This window comes from Spermophilus citellus (genome assembly GCF_964194105.1).
Source record: "Spermophilus citellus genome assembly, chromosome: 7".
NCBI lineage: Eukaryota > Metazoa > Chordata > Mammalia > Rodentia > Sciuridae > Spermophilus > Spermophilus citellus.
The window spans coordinates 121,066,881-121,087,226 of NC_138188.1; the positions used below are offsets into that span (position 1 = coordinate 121,066,881).

General features: G+C 41.7%; 1 protein-coding gene across 2 annotated transcripts in view; it reads left to right on the forward strand.

The window, feature by feature from the left end:
- The first annotated feature begins 346 nt into the window (after positions 1-346).
- ETV5 (ETS variant transcription factor 5) overlaps positions 347-20,346 on the forward strand; it is a 58,316-nt gene continuing 38,316 nt past the window's right edge. The window contains exons 1-5 of one of the 2 annotated variants that reach the window (XM_081301654.1): positions 347-552; positions 3,617-3,735; positions 3,861-3,948; positions 4,082-4,129; positions 4,223-4,273. In XM_081301654.1, the coding sequence (XP_081157780.1) occupies positions 3,691-3,735; positions 3,861-3,948; positions 4,082-4,129; positions 4,223-4,273 (232 nt within the window). In that variant the 5' untranslated portion in view covers positions 347-552; positions 3,617-3,690. The remainder of the gene's footprint in view (positions 553-3,616; positions 3,736-3,860; positions 3,949-4,081; positions 4,130-4,222; positions 4,274-20,346) is intronic. The other variant, XM_081301655.1, reaches the window with a different exon arrangement.

Genomic DNA, 20,346 nt, shown 5'->3' on the forward strand with positions numbered 1-20,346 from the left:
ACGGCGGCTCCTCCCGGCTTCGGCCCCTTTAAGTGCTTCACTGACTCAGCTAAGCTTCCCCCTCAGGTCGCGTTTTTTATGAATGAAAAACGTCCTTACATTCATTATATAAACAAGCCAATGCTGATTGGCCAATGGCCCCCGGTGCATAAATTATGTAAAACAGACCCCTGAGGGGGTGGAGAAAGACCTATCGTGGGCCAATAGGAGGTGGAGTTGGTGGGGCGGCTCCGCAGGATTTGCCCGAAGACAGGGTAAACAAGAAGTGATGGACAGCCGCGGGAACGGCCTCAGGCCAATGGGAACGAGTCTGGGTTAGGGCTGCGGGCCAATGGCAGCGGGCGGAGCAGGGGGCTGCTGGGGGCCGGGCCAGCGCTCCAGCCTGGTTGGCAGCTGCCGCGCAGAGTCCAGCCGCTGGTGTACTGAGCGGTTCACCGTCTCCGGAGCGGCTCGACCCAGTCATTCGCCTAGGCGCCCAGGCCCGGTGCGCGCGTGCGTGAGCGCGCCTGCGCCGCCGGGACCGCTGCAAGGGGCAGAGAGCAGCATCCTCAGGTGAGTGGGCGTTGAGGGGGCAAAGGGGCATCACAAGGTGTGTCCTGCAACGGGTCCGAAAGGCCCAGACGGCGAGAGTTCACTGGCTGATTCAGAATCCTAAAGTCAGGGTGCACATCTGGGGTGAACCCCGGGGGCTGACTGGCCCCTCCCCCCAGCGGCCCGGTCCGGTTCGGTTCCTGGGAGGCATCGGGCGGGGGCGGCTAACGGTTCCGGAGCGCGAGCCGAGAGGGTTTCCGCATATCGCGGGGGAGGCGCGCCCGAGCGCTAGGTGCGGGTGCGGGGCTCAGGATCGAGGTGGGGGAACGCGGAGTTGCGGGGCTTTACTGTCTCTGGAGATCTGGGAGCCCTGAGGGACTTGGAGGCTCGCGAGAAGAGACGCTTGGCGGAGCTTTGCAGTTAGGAGGAGGGGGCGGGAAGCAGCTTGAGGCTGAATGTTTGAGAGGTGCTCCCCCCACCCCCCGCAACACCAAAAAACCAAGAAGGGTTAAATGACATAGGCATGTGCAGCCTGCGGGTTTGGGGGTCGGCCAGGAACTTATGCAGCTCTTGCAAGTTTCAGATTTTGGAAAGTAGACACCCAGTCCCCCACTCCAATTCTTAGCAGGGTAAGGGCACTGGGTTCCGCGGCGACTCTTGAGAAAATCCAGGAGCGCCAGAACTGCGGCCTGGGGATGGTAGAAAGAAACACAGTGCGGAGCGGGGAAGGAGAGATGCTGGAGCCTCGCGGTGGATTGGGGGTCCGGCTGCATTTTCAGAGGGAGCGGGGAACCGAACTCCTGGTGGAGGATGGGGTGCGGAGGAGAGATGTTTGGGGTTGGAGGGGGTAAATTGGAGGCGGTGGGTAGCACGGCGCCGCACCTCGTTTTTATGAATGTGGGTGACTTTATGAATGAAGCGGGTTTCTTTAGTTGGCTCGCTGCTCCCTGCGGCTTTTTTTTTTTTTCCTCCCTTTCCCTTTTTGTGAATGAAGCCTGGAGCTTTCTTCCTAAAACGCTGGGGTGAGGGGCCTGCGTTGGAGGCTGGGCGTGCGTTGGGAGTGGGGGCGGGGGCGCAGTTGAAGTTTTCATGAATGGGGAAGGCTGGGAATTGGGTGGAAGTGTGTCTTGTTTTGTGAATGGGGCCCAGCGCTAGGGATCCAGTTACAGTCTCTACCTGATGTGGCGGCCGCGGCTCGCTTTCCCATTCATAAAACCAGGCCCGCTGCGCGCCACCGGGGAGGGGCCTCCATCGAGCCGCTGCGCTGTGTTGAAGTTTTCCTGGGGGCACCCGGGAGGGGGGGTGCACAAAGGAAGTGGTTTAAACTCCTGGATGAACTCGAGCCTTCCCTTCAGGCTCTAAAAAAATACTTTGAACACAATGTTTCTAGTCCTTGAACTCTGAGGGCTGCTTTAGATCCTCCGTGCTCCTTTGGATTAGTTTATGGCAGTTTCTTTTATTAAAATTTTAAAAGAAAATTTTTTTCTCAGGGAGAAGTATTTCATCATGAAACTCTGAAAATATCTCCTCACCCTCCTCCCTGCTTTTCTCTTCGTTGTCTCCCTTCTCTGATAGACATTTACAGAATTCCTAAGGCCACGACTTAATCAGACAAATTTTCGAAGGCGACAGAGAACTCTTTTTCATGCCCTTCAACTCAATGCTAAGATTTCTCAGATTTTCTATACGGGTTGGTGACATTTGAGAGAGGCTTTATTCTGAACGTTTTTGCGCTGTTAGGAAAGCAAGCAGGCAGGATGGCGGCAGTCTTTTTCTAGAAGTTATGAACTGTACTGTTATGCTCCTTTCTTTCCTTTGACTTTGAAAATATCTGATTACTCTGGCCAAGTGCTGAGAAGGCTGGCTGTGAAGAGTTTTCTTGTATCCTGCTCACTTGTGAAAATTTGATAGGTTCCACATTGTGAATACAAATTGGATGGAATTGCCCATTGGAAAAAAAAAAAGTTCCCCACTTAAAATTTATATGCAAGTTAAAGAAATTATTCATTAAGCATTGCTTAGGTCTGAGATGAGTGAAATTAATGTTTTCCACCTTTATGTTTACCTAACTGCATTTTTATTTGGGAAATGGTACCTTCATAATATTGTTACTTTATTTTTCACAAATTAGGAAACATTCTCTCATCTTGCATTTGACCCCAATCTTTTCCCCCAGCCCCAACACATACCAGGAATGAAAAGAGCTTAATGCTGGGGGTGGGTGGGTGGAAAATGTCTTGGAAATCTGACCTTACTATAAGAAAATAAAATTTAAATTATAATTCTTTTTTTAAAGGTCTTTAGTAAAAATATGTTTAAAATATGTACAGTGAAGTTGTTTATCAATTTCTTTTCATGGATATTTTATTCTTTTAGAAGTTGGAGATACCACAGGTATCTCTAAGTTGCCATGGAGATATTTGTGACATTACAGACATACACCTGTTTGGACAGAAGGTTTAGGTTTTAAATATAAAGAGTTGTGTCTGAAGATAAGTATACTTCTGATCAGTTTTTTCCTTGGAATTATACATAGTGTTTTTTACTACTGACCTATAAAATACTTTTAGAAACACCATGTGTGTCAGATTCTTAATTGCCAATAATTTGGACTACTTAAACCCAGTTTCTCTACTTCCTGTCACTGTATTTTTAAAACCCTACTACAAATGCTCTGGAGTATCTTCTATATCAGAGAATCAAGAGATCACTTTTTAATGATGAAAATAAGGTTTTTGGTTTTGGGGGAGTTTTGTTTGTTTTTTTTTTTGGTTTTTGGTTTAGTTTTTTTTTTTTTTTTTTTTTTTTTTTTTTGTAGAGGAAAAGGAGTACCAAGTCTATAATCTTAATGATAAAAAAAAGACAGACAATAATGACTGGGTAAATGGATTTGGCACTGAGTACATTGTGAACCTTTGATACCATTAATCAAGTTCAAAGTTGGTCTGAAAGCTTACACTTTGAGTGGGCTTTTAAGTACTTCAGAGAAGGGTAGTGATTTTATACAACCCTAAAGAAAGAGCAGTATAAAATTGCTTTATTGCCCCCCACCCCCCAGTTAAAATCTCCCAAATTCATATTACAGGAGGATCTCTTTTCCCCCAGAAATTACTCAATGCTGAAACCTTTCAAAGTGATATTAGAGACATTGGAAGCACCATGGATGGGTTTTACGATCAGCAAGTCCCTTTTATGGTCCCAGGGGTAAGTTTATGTGGCTTTTGGTTTGTTTTGTCCTCCCTCTTCAGTGAGTCTTCTCATTTGTTAGTGGGTCAGTTCCCTTTGGGCCTCTTTACTATACTTCAATCTTGTCTGTTGGCCTCTTTCAGAAATCTCGATCAGAGGAATGTCGAGGGCGGCCTGTGATTGACAGAAAGAGGAAGTTTTTGGACACAGATCTGGCTCATGATTCTGAAGGTAGTGAAGCTTTCCCCTCCTCTGTTTTGTTTTCCTTACATCACTCCCAGTGATAGCAGCATGTAGACTCTTCCCCTCTTCTCCCTTGCAGAAGTAATAGCCTCATTCTGGGGTCTTCTGTTTTTAATTCCAGAGTTGTTTCAGGATCTCAGTCAACTTCAAGAGGCTTGGTTAGCTGAAGGCAAGTTTCTTGGCTGTCCTATTTTCCATATAAAACATTTTACTGTGCCTTTTAATAAAACTTAAAGATCTAAAATAAAAATCTCTTTTTCAGCACAAGTTCCTGATGATGAACAATTTGTCCCAGATTTTCAGTCTGATAACTGTAAGTACCTTTCTGGTGAAGACACATTTGTTCTGAAATTGGTTGGTTTGGGATCATCAATGTCTAGAATATTCTTTTCAGCCATACCAAACTAATCTGGACAGTGGTATGCATGTAGTTTCTTTTAATAATTCAAGACTAAACCTGAAACTTTTTGTTCCATTTCTTATTGAAATTATTTCTGAAATGTTTCTACTCTATTGCAGGCAAGATTTACTGAACATAATTTCATCCTAAATTTGTTTTTTCTGCGGGGAGGGGCAGGGAGAGCATACTGGGGGTTGAACTTGGGAGCTTGCATATGTTAGGCAGACACTCTACTATTACATTACCAGTGCCCCCACACCTTCCCCCGCCCCAGTACTGGGGATCGAACTTAGGGGCACTGTTACCACTAAGCTACATCCTCAACCCTTTTATTTTTTATTTTTTGAGACAGGGTCTCACCAAGTTGCCCTGACTGGCCTCAAATTTGCAATCCTCCTGAGTAACTGGCATTACAGGCATATGCTACTGTGCCTGGCCTAAATTTCTTTTTACTTTTAAGAATATTGCAAAGCTCTGATCTCAAAATTGTAAATTAACTGACATATAAGATGCTGGGCCAAACAATTATTAATCATCCGAGTTCTTATAGCTTTTTTTTTTAATACATTAAGCCTTTGATACAAATGATGAATCTGGATATTTTTTTTTTTCTTTTAAAGAGGCAGCAGATAGTTAATGGGAAATTCCAGTTAATTGTGGTTTCACTCAACATGTTAATTTTGTTTCTGCTAAGCTATCAGAGGGTGTCACAGACTGACCTGATTTTATTTTTCTTGCAGTTGCTGTGCCTTTACTGTTCATATAAGAGTAAAACCTTTTTATTAAAATAGTCATTAAGTGCTCATTACTTGAGATAATAAGATGCAGCTTGTGGCTCCAAAGATGGCTTTGGGTGCTGACAGGAGCACGGTTGGTTTTGACCTGAAGTAAGGGGGGGGGGGGCTGTCCTCAACAGGTTTGGGAGCTTTTATGGTCCAGGCAGAGCTATCAAGGACAAAGCTGGCTGATGAAATTTGAGCAGCACAGGGCTGCTCTAGAGAGCATTAGTCACTGGCGAATGAGCAGGTTTAAGAGAGGCCTGGAGAAAATGCTGTCTCTCTTGAGAGTTGCATCATAGAAAAATTCATGTCTCTTAGTCATAGTTTATAATAGCAAGCACCTGAGCCAGGCAAGGATTTCAGTTTCTCATTTTGCACCAAGATTTTTCCCACCTTTTTAAATCTGTGTGTGTGTGTGTGTGTGTGTGTGTGTGTGTGTGTGTGTAAAAATGCCACTGGGAGATAGGGTATCTTTGAATCTAAGTAAAAGCTGGGTATTCTAAATCTATTAAATGAAAGAACAGAGGTACCAGCTAAACATTCTTTAATGATAGGCCTTATGTCCAAGGCACAATGCCATGAAACTTTAAAAGGAATAGACTAACACAGAGATGCATGGTTACCTTAGCTTTGTCGTAGCTTGCTGTGGATGTTTTCTATATGAAAGGAAATGCTTATTAATTATTGCCCTTTGATTGCTTTCAAGTGATTGGGAAGCTTGCCACTGAAAGGCTAAATAAAGATAATTCAAATATTTTTGTGTGTGTGTGTGTGTGTGTGTGTGTGTGTGTGAGAGAGAGAGAGAGAGAGAGAGAGAGAGAGAGAAATGAAAGACAGAATTTGTAATCTAACTTTGTTCTGTGTTGACAATTTGGCCCAGCCTTTCCATTTCTTGCTCAGAGCAACAGAAACTAGAGTCTGTTTGGGAGGTGGCTTTCTTGGCAGAGGTTCTTTGAAACATTTTTATGACACTTTTGTTTGTTTCTCTATAACCCAAAAGAGTTAAAAGGGAGGTGATTGCCTGTGCTGAAGCAAAGGTCTGTTCATAAGAGAAAGATGTCAGCAAATAAGATTTGTATTTGAAAATATATTTATCTGGAAGAACAAGCTAAAGCAAAGAAATCAATAAATGTGTTTTGGTTCCTTAGAAATAATTCCTGCTTAGTGAATAGAATGTGCTAAGTTCAGTAATTAAAATACCATACCTTAAATGGAGGTGCTTTGAGAGATGTCCCTGCTTACCAAGTGTGAGTTTTTTTACTTTGCTTTTTGCTTTAAATGCTTAAAGTTGAGTTTTTCTATATTTTAAGGATAAAATTGCAGCCTAGAAAAGCCTCTTATAGCTCTTTCCCCCTCTAACTCTTATTTCTTGCCATGGAGCTTAGGGAAGGATAGATTTAAGTAGGTTTACTTGTTGAGAGGTTGGGCAAGAGCGCCATTATGGGGCAGTGTGGCCTTGAGCTGTTCGTTCAGGCTCATCTGTTTGACTGTGGTTCAGACTGACATAGAGCCCCAGAAGAACTGCCAGAGTCCACAGCTGGGCAGGGCAGAGCAGAGAACCCTTACTTCTTTGGGAAGACTTTCCACAGCCTTGTGTTGGAGGTCTCCATTCTAGTTATCTCTGGAAGAGGCCATGATTATTCCAAGGGAGGGAAAGAAACGTATTCAAATTTAATGAAGTCTTAGGAGTTAGTTTGAATCACCCAATCAATGAATTGTAAACCACACTTATAATTGCCAGGAAGAGCAAACCTTTTTTCCCACAGTATCAGAAACATTTGTAATAAATGTTCTTACCAGTAACCACTGATAATGTCAGCTTATCCTGTTAAAATGATTTGATTTAATTTTCCGGTATTCATGAGAGTGTGTGTAAGTATTAAGAAAAAACTGCTAAGTAATGTGAGTAATTATTTTTTTTTATTTTGGGATATCAGTTTTGAGGATTATGACTCTTTTGGGGGGGATAAACACTATAAGTTTAACTCCTAAAGAGATTATGTTTTCTAAGTTTTTCAGATTTGGGTTCCCTGCCCATAGATATCCATCCCTGAGTTATATGAATAAATAAAACTATTGTAAGTCTTATGGAAATGTCCAACTTACTTCTAGCTATGCAGACATTAATGAAGTATCTCTTACTACAAATTCCTAAAAGTCAAATTCAAGGAAGGAGAAAGTGTGACCTATGGACTATAAGCGTTCTACCAGTATCTTCCATTGTCCCTTGGTCCTGAGAAGTAACCCTAAAAATCCTAGACTGTTTGAGCTGGAAGTCCCTTGTAGAGATCATCTTGTCTCACCCCTTCATTTTACAGAAGAGATAATATAATGTCCAAATAGCTGAAGAGACTGACCATTGGTTTGGCGGCAAATAGGTTTAGGTGAATGAGAAGGAAAAAAAAAATCTACAATAACATCTTTTAAGAAACTCTCACAGAGCTGCAGAATCAGGCTATGGGCAGGCTCAATGGATTCAAAACTCTGTCTCATCATTTCAGATACCTGGAGGTGACTCTCAGGAGAAAGCCTTAGGGAGATTGCCAGCCATTTAGTCCATCACCTCAATTCTCTTCTGTAATCCCAAGAAAGCTATTACATCTAGTGCTTCAAGTTTTTCCATTTAGGATTTGGAAGAGAGCAAGAAATTATAAAACAGAAAAATTATTAAAACTGATATTTCCTTAAAGACATATTAATGTGTATATACATATTTTATCTGTTTATAAATCACTGCACGTATGTGTATCTGTATAAATGAATGTGTAGATAAATACGTACATTATCATATAGACTACAAAACCAGGGAATCTGGGTCAGTATATCCATATATACACATCTTTACTACACATTTTTACAGAATTAACAAAAGTCATAGATAAGATTGGTTCTCAAAAGCCCTTCAATGTGGGGGTGGAGTACATGTTACATTCTTTTTTTTCTGAACTGACTACTTGGGTACTTACGGGAGTAATACTAGATTTTGGCATATATAAATAGCAGTTTTTAAAAATGCAGACTTCAGAGCTGGGGTTGTAGCTCAGTGGCAGAGCACTTGCCTTGCACGTATGAGACACTAGGTTCAATCCTCAGTGCCACATAAAAATAAATAAAACTACAAAAATAATTTAAAAACATGCAGAACTTCATTTCTTATTTTTTTAAAATATCTCTCATTTATTTCAGTGATGGTATTGTGAATACCACCATCAGGATCTTGAGTAACGAAAATATTTAATACTGAGGAAAGAGCATGATAAAATCTTATTTTAAAATCATAGCCTCAATACTAAATACAATTTAGAGATTTGTTCTAAAATTCAAATGACCCCATTTTCCCCTTGAAGTGTTCTTTTTAGACCTGTGTTTCAAAAAGAATGGAACTACTGAAGGAAGTACAAGTAATTTCCTAAGGACTGACTAATTAACTGATAAGATCAACTTTTCATAAATACATTGCAGTAGATGGCTGGGGAAATAGGATTAATTGTTATGACAGCCCTTGAGCCTAAAACACATTGATCTTAATCCTGTGTCACTGTGAGATTATTCTGCTGAAAAAAAATTTTTTTTTCTTTTAACATGGGAAGCAGATATAGTAGAAATAATCAGTTCCTTTCTTTTGGGCAAGGCACATCTTTCTGACCCTGATGGGGTGTAGAAAGCTTGAGTTTACTTGCTCTGTGGTCTAGGGCCATTTCCATTTGAAAGGATCCTCCTAAAGTCTTTAGCATTTTTTGGAAGATAAGAAAGAGAACTGTAGGCACTTCACAAAGGAGAGGCATAAGGAAGTCAAGGCTATTGGTTTATACTTTTTAGGAGCAAGTGGTTCTGTAGGTAGGGAGAAGGAAGAAAAGAATGCTGAAGAAAGCATGAGGAAAAGCATGGTCCAATTTTACAGAGTGACTTTCAATGTCTTTGTTAGGCAGCCCCACTACCTTGTCTCTGGAGAGGTTGCTAAATGATCTGAAATCCTTCCTGTTTTGATAGCCTCTAAATCTCAAGGACTCAAGACCTAAAGTACCCATTGACCTAAAAGAGCCTAAGTTTAACAAAGTCTGCTTTTTCTAACTTTGATTCAGTTAGGCTTATTTAAAACAAAACCAGGTAGCCTTTCCAGTCCTTTATATTTCATGAGGAGACTTGAGGAGATAATCTCTGTCTTCCAGGCAGATCACCTGTGTAGGTTCCAGAAGCAACAAGATCCTGACATCTATCAAGAAGCCCCCAATCACTCGGGCCAGGGTTGTAGCTCTCTGATAGAGCATTTGCCTAGCATGTGTGAGGCACTGGGTTCGATCCTCAGCACTACATTAAAAAAAATTAATTAATTAATTAAAGGTATTGTATCCATCTACAACTTAATTTTTTTTTTAAAGCCACTGTCCATTCCTTTCTCCTTTAATAGCCTTAAATTTTACAAGATTAAGACATAGGTAGCTGATAAAGCCAAAAATTTGTATTGTCTGCCATTTCTACTATCTAAGAGTAGTATTGTGACTTCAGTTACTGGGAGTGGGATAGGTTTGGGTGCCTGATTCTTTGCCTAGAGACTGTTTCCTCCAATGTTTCGTGGGTTTTAATGGTGGTAAAGCATATCCAGTCTCAGAGACTGACGGCCCCCTCTCAGGCATACGGCTGCCCTTGAGGCAGCTTGGGCCCCATCTGTGCCCTGGCACACAGTGCTTCTCTACTTGGATTCCAAGGAGCTCAGAGTCTTGTCATGTTGCAGCTCCCAGCTCTTGGATGAGTGCCAGGCATGCTGATGCCATTACCGGATTAGGTTGCTTTTTTAAAAATTCATTTTGTGAACTCATCAAACTCATTTAACAGAGGCTTTGGTCGTCAGTTTCTATCATTGTCCTATTCCTCTAGGCTCTGCTAAAAGGAGTGGTGAGATACTAGGCCCCTAGTTGTGTGTGCGCGCATAAATCATATTATAATGTGTGTGCACCTTTGGGCCTGCTGGGGAGATTAAATGGACTAGCAACTCAGATGTTAAAGGGAGAAGAGCCCCATGTGAAAGGAACCTGCCTAGCAAATAAAGGAGATTTCCCTGATTAGAAGGAACAAGTGTATAAGGAAAATTGCAGCAGAGGATGAAAGATTCCAAGAAGGAAGCTTAAATCTAGGTTTTAAAAAGCCAGGAATTTGAGTTTGGGCTCCTGAACCACCAAGGCATGGAGTGGGGATTGTAGTCAGAAAGACCTCAGAGGAATAAGGGCAGGCAGTGAAAAGACGTAAACATCAGACATTTAAAAAACAGCCAAATGTGTTAAGAAAAAAAAAAGAAAGAAAGAAAGAAAAAGAAAGACACAATCTGTGAACTCAGTTATCTCCTGGATTTGATTTTCATAAAGAAATATGCTTTTCCTTGAAATAAAATGTGGTTGTCAAACCGGCTCCATCAGCTCTCCCTAGGGGCAGTTATTAAAGGTTTGGAAAAAAATCTCTAAGAAACCAAACCAGTTTTTGGCTTTGTACTTTTGGAAATCTTGGAGTAAATTTCACCATCCAGTCCCAGACTTGCACATTCTTCCCTTTTAATGTCTCCTGGGCATTTAAAGGGTGTTCCAAACCCTTCCAAACCATGCCAAAGCCAAGAAAAGGCACTGTGAAACTGTCCTAATAGGGAGCTCACAGCCCCCTTCTCTGCAGCCAGAGAATCTGTGTCTCCAGAATCCCTCTCCCCTGGGAGGAAGCCAGGTGGCTCCCAGTGTAGCTACTGGCAATGAATGGGAAAGAAAGTCTAGAGAGGCAGGCTTCCAGAGAGAGCTGTCTCCTAATGCAAACCAGCTCGCCCAGGGGCAGGAGAAATACCAGTGAAGTCTGTTTTTCTCAGCTGGAAGCTACACTCCGATTCTGAACTGGACTGCTTCTGAACTGGGCTGCGTATGATAGTTTTGTTTTTTTTTTTGCCTTTCCCCTTTTGCCAGAGGGCACTTCCCCGACCTCACTTATAGCAGATTTGCACACCCTTGCAGATTTCAGCAACAGTCTTGGCTGTTTAGATCCTAGGGAGGGTGCAAAGCAGGCAGGCGCCCCTGCAGGGTCTGAATTTCTTACATAAACAGAGCACACTGGGCGAGCAAGCGTCCCTGCCGCGACAGCTGGGCGCTGGGCACTGTTAGGTCTGCCCTACCTAGCTGAGCTGCAGACTCCCCCTTTTGCCTGAATGGAGCATTCCAAATTGGTTGTGAATGGAGGGCGGGGCTCACTTGCAGACTTTTTCAATGAATAACCAGACCCCATTGTGCAGCCTGTGGAAAAACAACCAACTCAAACAACACTGGGACTGTTAGAAATATGCTTGTGATTGGCAGCTTGGAGAGCCTCCAAAATTAGTTTCCTTTGGCTTCCGTGCTGCTCCCTGTTCTCCAAGCCTGGGCTTAATGGAGTTTGAGTTTTCTTTTAAGTGCTGTCTTTAACCCTCAAGCTGCCAGGCTGATGGGGCTACATTTACAGGGAAGGGCCGCCTCTAGGCCAGGAGTCCTCTCCCTATTGGCCCCATCTTGTCTCCCATTTTAGACTAGCTATGTAAAGGGCAGGATAATAGAGGTAGCTTCCTCTGGAGAGAGGTGTTGAGACTTGATCTGAGGATATTATCCTTTTATCTCCTTCCCTGGAGTTGTGGCTTTAACTCCCCACAGAAGATTCCTGCCTGCCCTTGGGCTCTGACCTCCATTGCTCTTCACTCCAGGCCTGAAGAACTTACCATGCACGGATGGATATTTCTTGATTAGGTTTATTTTTTTATTTTTATTAATTTATTGTGTGTGTGGTACTGGGGATCCACATCTCCAGTCCTTTTTATTTTGTTTAGAGACAGGGTCTTGCTGAGTTATTGAGGCTGGCCTCAAGCTTATGATCCCTCTGCTTCAGCCTCCCCAGTTGCTGGGATTACAGGCATGTGCCACTGTGCCCAACTTCTTGCTTAAGATTTTAATACTGGATTGACAAAGATGTAATTATCCCTTGGCCGCCTTTCCTGTTTAATTTCCCACTGTGGATGGATAAATGTCATTTTATAAAAACGCAAACTCTGGTATTCAGCTGTTGGGGAATCTCACTATGGCTGCAACCCTTACACTGGGCACTAATCAAATACTTTGCCTCCCAAAATGAGCAGAAGTACCAGAAAGAACCCAGCCTCTGATCAAGCCCCAAACCAGAGTGACCTCTCCTCACACTGGAACCAGGCCAGATTCTAGGGCTACACACACCTTAGCAGTGTCCACCATTAAACATCCTTCAGGGTGGGCATGGTTGTGCCTGTAATCCCAGCAATTCAAGGAGTCTGAGGCAGAAGGATCACAAGTTCAAAGCCAGCCTCAGCAACTTAGTGAGGCCCTAAGCAACTTAGCGAGACACTGTCTGTAAATAAAATATAAAAAAGCATTGGCAATGTGGCTCAGTGGTTAAGCACCTCTGGGTTCAGTCCTTAGTATCAAAAAAAAAAAAAAAAAAAATCCTTCAGCTAGCTAATACCCACAAAGGGCTGTGTGGGCTAGCCCAGGGCTATGTGATAAGGATCAAAAGAACAGTCAGTTAAAAAGCAAAACAAAACTTAATAGTAATGATTCCATGCATTTTCCTCAGGATTTTATGGATCCCTTTTTAGTGCTTACTCTACATCCTCACAATGATAATACTGCCATTTGCACTTGTGTTTTGTCATAAGGTTTTTTCCCTGAAAGATTCCCTTTGCTATAAATTGATCTTATAAGCATGCTTTCCCTTCCTTATTGAAAACAAACAAACAAACAGTCCTGGGCAGATTGTCCTTTGTGAGAGAGTTTGAAATGTGTCAGGAGGTGACCCTAGATAGTGGTTGTGCAGGATGGTGCTGATAGGGGGCTTCTCCACTGGAGCTGAGGGGAACTTGGCTTACATAAACACTTTTTAGCTGAGTGCCTGGAAATGCTTTGTAATGGCCTGAAAGAGCACTTGACAAGGATGTTTTATACTTTCCCATAAAAAAAAAAGTAGAATGGAAGAGGGGGATGTCTCTTGCCCATGGTCACCCTTAGTGAAGACCAGATCCAGAGCCCACCCCAAGTTTCCTAATCTGCATTTTAATAGAGAAAAACTGAATGAAGGTGACTGCACTGTGCTGAGGAATATCTTGAGCCAGAAAGTTTCTGTGTCTCCTCAATTCTCTCTTCTTCCTTTCCTGACTAGCCATAGAATTTTATTTCTTGAGAAAAGCACATAGGGCCTAACATATTCTGTATCTTGATGAATATTAAATTTAGTCCCTGCTTCCAATCTCTATTTGTTGAAATAGGGAAAAAATGTTTCTAAGGCTTCAAGTGTCTCCAAAAGCAGAGAGGCCCTATGATATGTTTATATCCAACTCTGCTACAGCAACCTGCTCTGCACAGTCAATACCTAGGAAATGTATTTTGCACGTGACTACATTCTCTCTTCTCTCTTCCCCATACATCTTCCAATAGGCCTAATACCAGCCTCTTCACTAGTAGGAAAGTAACTCTTTGAATCTCGAAACCTGAATTCTAAGAGTCCTTGGGATGACATTAGGAAAAAAATATGCTATTTCTTATTTTTTTAATATTTATTTTTTTTAGATGTAGATGGACTCAACACAATGCCTTTATTTTTTTTTTATGTGGTGCTGAGGATCGAACCTGGGTCCCACCCGTGCTAGACGAGCGCTCTATCACTGAGCCACAATCCCAGCCCCTATTTCTTATTTTCTGTTTCTTTTTTTTTTTTTTTTTTGGATGCTTACATTAGTCAGGTACTCCTTGGCTTCATTTAAACTTTGTGCAGCTGATACTTAATGCTTCCAGTAAGACTGCATGTGCTAGAGAACAAGGCACAGTCCAGGCACCCTGCTCACTTTCTTAGTTTCTGCTAGTAGGAGGAGGGCTATGGACAGAAGGGAATGGTTTTGGAAGGAGAAGCTGATTCCTCTAGGGTTTGGATTTTCTCCTGTCAGATTTTAAGGATGAATTTTAAATTTGAAGTTGAAGATAAGATTTTCCACAGGGTTTAAATGCTATTTCAAGTACTGTTATATTTCATTTTAGTGCCAGTTTAGAAGAGAATTGTATAAATTGGGAGTAAGTGTAGAAAGGATGATAAAGCTTAAGGTTTGGTTTCGCTCCTTCTTTTTTCCTTTCAGGAAAAATGCCCTGTTACCCTTATGTAGGTGGTGTGTTCCACCCGAGCAGCCCTTCCTGGTCCGCCATAGCAGGGCTGGAGTGGGAAGACTAGGGCTCTCCTCAGACCTCTTTCTCAGGATTGAAAATGAAACAGTTGCCTATGGTTGGTAAATGTTACTATTAAAACCCATTGAACAGCCATCCAAGGAAAAGTAGTAAGCTGGTCTGAGGATGCTCAGATCCTCCTTTTGGTGTAATCAGGTCAGTCAGTTGCATTTTTTTTTTTCCTGTCAATGTCATATGCACAAAAGTAACCAACACCCCAGATGGAAGCAAGCTCTGTGGCTGAGTCTAAAGCCCCAGCCCACTACAGTGGAAGGGGGTAGTGCATCAGAAGCGGGGATGGGAGGGGGGTTCCTTATTTTTATCTTGGTTTTTTTTTTTTTTTTTTTTTCAGTTAGATCTATCCATGTGGACAAGCCATTTACTAAAACTGTTAAATACTTTGGTGTTCTGGGATGTGATTCTTAATTAGAAATAATCATTCTGCACACACACACACAAAATTTTCTTGTGGAAGAGCTCCATCTATATCTATTGACACATGAGCCCTATCTTAATCAAAGTTGGCCCTGTTCTTTTCTAAGCTCCTTCTCTTTAATTTCTTATATTCAAGCCCTCTTGAGTTCCCATTCTTAGAATTCTAAAGCAACAATTCTAAATTGTTAGGATTGTTAGGACATGTGTCCTCGGAAGGAAAGAGGCTGCATAGATCCAAGTTGTTTCAAGTGCAATGCTGTTGGAAAGAGTATGAACTTCAAGTAAACCCCAAAGTAGTTCATCTAGGTATAAAAAAAAAGTCTCTGCTACTGTTGGCATTCAGTTTTCTTCCTTACTGGATAACAGCTTTTCTGTTTGGAAATGACTATTTAAAAGATGCAGTTTGTACCAAGAAGGAGAGAGCACTTCAGTGCTAGACAATCATTCTTACCCACAGTTTACCATCTGTGAGTCAGGACATTCCTGATTTAGTATATATGTACAAAGTGGGCTCTTCTTACTTCCATGACCACTTCTTTGGGAGGAGGGAAGAAAGAGCATTAATACAAAGAATGTCTTTCCTTCTGTTTAGCCAGAGTTAGAATAGAAGCCTTTGAAAATCACCTGTGTCTTTCTTGTTAGTATTGATAGAGGTGAAGAAAGGACAAAGCCAGTGTCTCAAAATCCTCCTAGCAACCCTCCTTCCTAGCTGATGCCCAAGAACATGCCAGCTTTTCTACTCTGACAAACTTGACACTGGAACATATGTCACCCTCATGGCTCTTTTGTTCTGAAGACGGGCAGTAAACCAGTCTGTGCATCTCTGTGCAGAACCCATTACCCTGAGCTCTTCCCTGGGCCATCTGAACCTTTAGAGGGTGGAAATGGCTTCTAGCCTTGTGCCTTGGGAGGGGTAGACAGCTTTGAGGAGCACTTTTGCTCTTCCTAGCCAAGCTTCCCTTCTCCATTTGTCCCACTGTCTATCCTTTAGGGCCTGAGTGTCATTCTTAACCTGGGTCACATTTCTTATCTCTGGAGGGAAATAAAAAGGTAGTAACTAGGGAGACTGAGGCAGGAGGATTGCAAGTTTGAGGCTAGCCTCAGTCACTTAGCGAGGCCCTAAGCAACTGAGTAAGATCCTGGCTTAAAATAAAAATTAAATTAAAAGGGCTGGAGATGTAGCATAGTGGTAAAGTACCCTGGGTTCAATACCTCTCACCCCCCAAGAAAAAGGTGGGCCGTGGGGAGAGAAGGAGAAAGGGGAATTACTGGGGACTGAAGTAGAGCAAATTATATTCTGTGCTTGTTTGGTTATGTCAAAATGAACCTCAGTCATGTATAACTATAATGAAAACTTATTTTAATAAATGATGGGGGAAGTCTTGAGCTCCCCCTGGAGTTTGGAGTGCCCTCCACATTTTTCCTGGTCAGCCCGAGTAGTACTGTCCACTTGTTTGGTTGTAGTTGTAAATAACTCAGTGATATCTTAAGCTGACTTTCATGGGGAAAATTGGGGGTGTCATCTTCAGAGTTGGTGATGTGATTGTGAGGTATCATGTGCTCCAGAGCTAACTGCTACTGTTGCTTGAAGAGGCTATGAGAAATGGTGGAGGGGAAGGAGGGAATTTCATGCTGGATCCTTGAGCTGGGCCAGCAGAAGCAACTCTCCCAACTGCCTTCCCGTCCCCCATGTTAAATGACATCACTAGATAATGTCGACACCGTAGTTCAAATAATATGATTCTAACAGTTAGGAATGCCTCCGACAGTTAGAAATCCAGAAATCCCCTTCCTGCAGAGTACATGTCCCTGTCAAGTCAATCCCTCTTCCCACAAAGAAGTTCATCTACCTTTGTGATTGCAAAGCCACCATTTTCATCTCTTCATGCTGTGATTCCAGCCAGAAAGGCTTTGTGAGAGGGTCTAATGGAAGCTAGGACCTGGGGCCCCTGAGGCTTGAATTGCTGATGTGCTTTGGCATCTTCAGAGCTGGGTTTTTCCGTAGTTGAATCTATCTTGCATCTCATATAGTTCACATTCCAAGGAGCAATAAGGGCATAAAATACTGTCATGCTTTGGGGCTGGGGTTGTACCTTACTGGTTGAGCGCTTGCCTCGCATGCGTGAAGCACTGGGTTCGATCCTCCACACCACACAAAAATAAATAAATAAAATAAAGATGTTGTGTCCATCTATAAAAAAAAAAAAATAGTATAGCACTGGCTTTATGCAAACCAAGTTAGAAATGCCCCACTCCTAAAACATACACACTGCAGCACCTTGTCATCAAAGAACAACTCTATACACTCGAGCATTTTCCCAGAGGAAGTGATATTCTACAAACCCAATACTCCATACATGTCACAATTGAGACCCACGGTGCTGTTATCGGCTGAACTCCACAGTGGAGATTAAGAGTGATCTGGGATAAACTAGGGAGGGGAGAGAGGCTTACAGAGCATGGCTTCATGGACTTAACCTCTTCAGGTTAAATTGTCTAATTTTAAACCTAGGTGGGGGAAATTTTATCACTAACTCTTAATTCCTCTAAACTGGGAGAAATTCATTCTCTCTCAGGGGGCTTCTTGAAAAATTAGTCCAGTTATTTTCTAAGCTCCTTTTCCTTCCCTTAATTTCTAAGTCCTACATTCAGGGACCTTGGGTTTCCATTGTCAGAATTCTAAAGTAATCTTCCAATGTTCCTAACAACTGTGTGTTTCTGCCACCCCATTTATATATCAAGAGTGGGTTCTCTGAAGACACAGTCTCTACACTGTCTTGCAAGCAAAGTGCTTAGCATTTTTTTAATAGTTCACTAGAGAAATTCCTGGGCTTGTTCCCCCCAAATACAGTTCTGGTTCTTGAATTTCCCAACACTTGGTATAAACCTCAACTGCTCTTAGATATAAGAGATGTCCCCTTACTTCACTTCTGTTCCCACTGTAGTTAGACCTGGCTCCGATTGCACTGGTTACCATTTCACTCTGGTATTCCCCAGCTTTTTTTAATGTAGGGTCATTAAAACTTCAAAAACTTGAATCTTGATCTTAGTTTGGTGCTATTCCTATACCAGTGTAACCCTAACTCGTTTTATTGGATCTGTTCTTCCCCTTGCCCGTATCATGATATTAAGTTCAAAGCCTTTTTCCTGGAGCTGATTGTGTTACCCAAATTTCTGGGACTAAATTCTAACAATAGAGTGGGTTTTTTGTCCACACACCAATTATCGAAGCCTTTTTTGCTGAGTGTAGTTTTTTTTCACACTGCATAGGAGAAATCTGATTCCTGTAGCCAAATGTTCCAGGAACTAGCTCCATTGGTTCCTAATTTGGCTTGTGGGTTATTTATTGTACAGAAGGTGATATCGCCAAATAGAAAGGACTTTAACCTCATGGTTAATCCTATACTCTGGGACCCCAAAATATACCATGAGGGTCAGTTCTTTTGGTCCTTGCTGAGAAACAGGACAAATTGGAAAAAATACCTGGAATAATCAACATCATAACCTCCTCCCACCGTAACTTCCTCCCTCCGCCATGGTTAATTATCAATCTAAAATCCTGAGTACTACAACTGTGCCAATCCTAAAGCAATTTTTCTCTATACCTACTGACTCCCTATCTCAGAGTAGAAACCTTATTTTCTTCATGTAGGACTTAGCCTAAGACAAATGCATCTGTTCTTGAAGTTTGAGATTGCAGAATGAACTTGCCCTGAAATCTCACGGGGTGTGTCTGCGTAGGTGTTGACTGTACCAAGTGTTTATCGTGTCTCTCAGACATTGACTCCATCCCATACTCCTGCTGCCATCCTTGGTTCCTAAGGCATAAATGCACAAGGGATTCTCCAAGGCCAGCATGATTTCTTCAGTACAATTTAGATCTTTAGCTCCATATCCCTTTCTGATTCCTCAGCCTGATAAGCTAGTTTGGGCCAGTCGGAGCCTCAGAACCTCTTGTGCCTTTCCCGCCAAGGGCCCAGCAGCAGAAGTCTTGGCCACCCAATTCAAGTTCTGTTTGCTTGCCCTGGTCTTGGTCCTGTTCAGCCATTAGGGACAGAAATTGCCAAGCCAGCTGCTTGGGGGATGAGAATGAGGGAGAACCTCAAGAAAGAGACCTTGAATTCTTTTTAATTCTGCTAACCTTCACAGTTGGTGATAACTGTATTTTGCTCTCTTGAGGACTCTGGAGATAAAATCTAATGCATTGTCTAGCTTTTCTGGTAATGTTCTAACCTTGTGAATATATATTCACAAAGAATGAATTTTTTTCCCCAAGAATGTTTTATGGCATTGAGTTGGACATATGTTTTAGTTCCTGTTATATATCAGTAATATGTATATGGAATTACTGATGGGTGTTACTTTGGCTGGTCATTTTGTACTTAAGCAGTCTTTTTACTTAAGCAGTCAAGTGTTGGCAGCAGGAAATAGTCACAGTGGGAGCAGTGGCAGTTTTTGCCATCTCTAGGGTATTTTCCTTGCCCTTTTAAGTGGGCCAAGGCCAACAAAATATTTGAGAACCACAGGCTTAGACTTTAGAGTATGACCAACATTTATCCTTGTGTAATTTTAGATTCCCAGGGTTGTATTATCCTTCCAATTTGGTAACAAGCCAAGAGTGGCTTTCTTCATGTGTGAATGCATGGGTTTGAAGTTCTTAACACTTCTGCTTTTGACATGTTAGTCAACCATAAAATAAAGGATTTTTTTCCCCCTTTCAATGCTTTTTTTCCATTTCTTAGAGGAAATGGAATATAATATGTCTTATTGGATTTATTTTTAAGACAGATTCCTACATTTACTTCATTGATTTCTGTATATGTATCTTTTTTTTCCTTCTGAAATATTTGAAAGCAAGTTGCAGACATTATGGCATTTCACCCCCAAGTACTTTATGCGCATCTGCAAAGATTAAGGACATTCTTCCCTTTATCCTAAGAAAATTACATGTCATTTGGTGTAATACTCAGAATTCTCCAGTTGTTCCCAACAGTCTTTTATGACTAATATTGATATTGTTTCTTGTTTGTTTGTTTTACCTAAAATTGAATTAAGAATCACACATTGCATTTATTTTATTCCTCATATATCTTCTTTAATCTAGAATAGTCTCCCAATTTTGCCCATATAACACTGACTTTTTAAGAGTACTGGCCAGTTATTTTATAGTTGTCAAGTTTTTTAGGATACATTTTAAAAGGATATATAGAAATGCAAATAGCACTCAGAAATGCTGATCTCAGGCCTGGAAATACAATATATTGTTGATTCTCTCACTTTTCCCATCCATGTATGTACTGACCTTAAAAGAACAGAGTGAGTCCCTTTAATCCCATCACAAATAGTTTGTGCATATTTGGGGTGAGGGGCTTTGGGAGGGACTCATTATTTTTTTTTAAACACAGCTTGTTTAATAGTTGATCCTACAATTTATGAATGATTTTTCACTACATTAAATTTGAGAATTTATGCATACGAAGGTTCAGTGTGTTAGATGTTGAAATAGCATTTTCTCCTGTACTTCCTCCAGTTCTGCTTT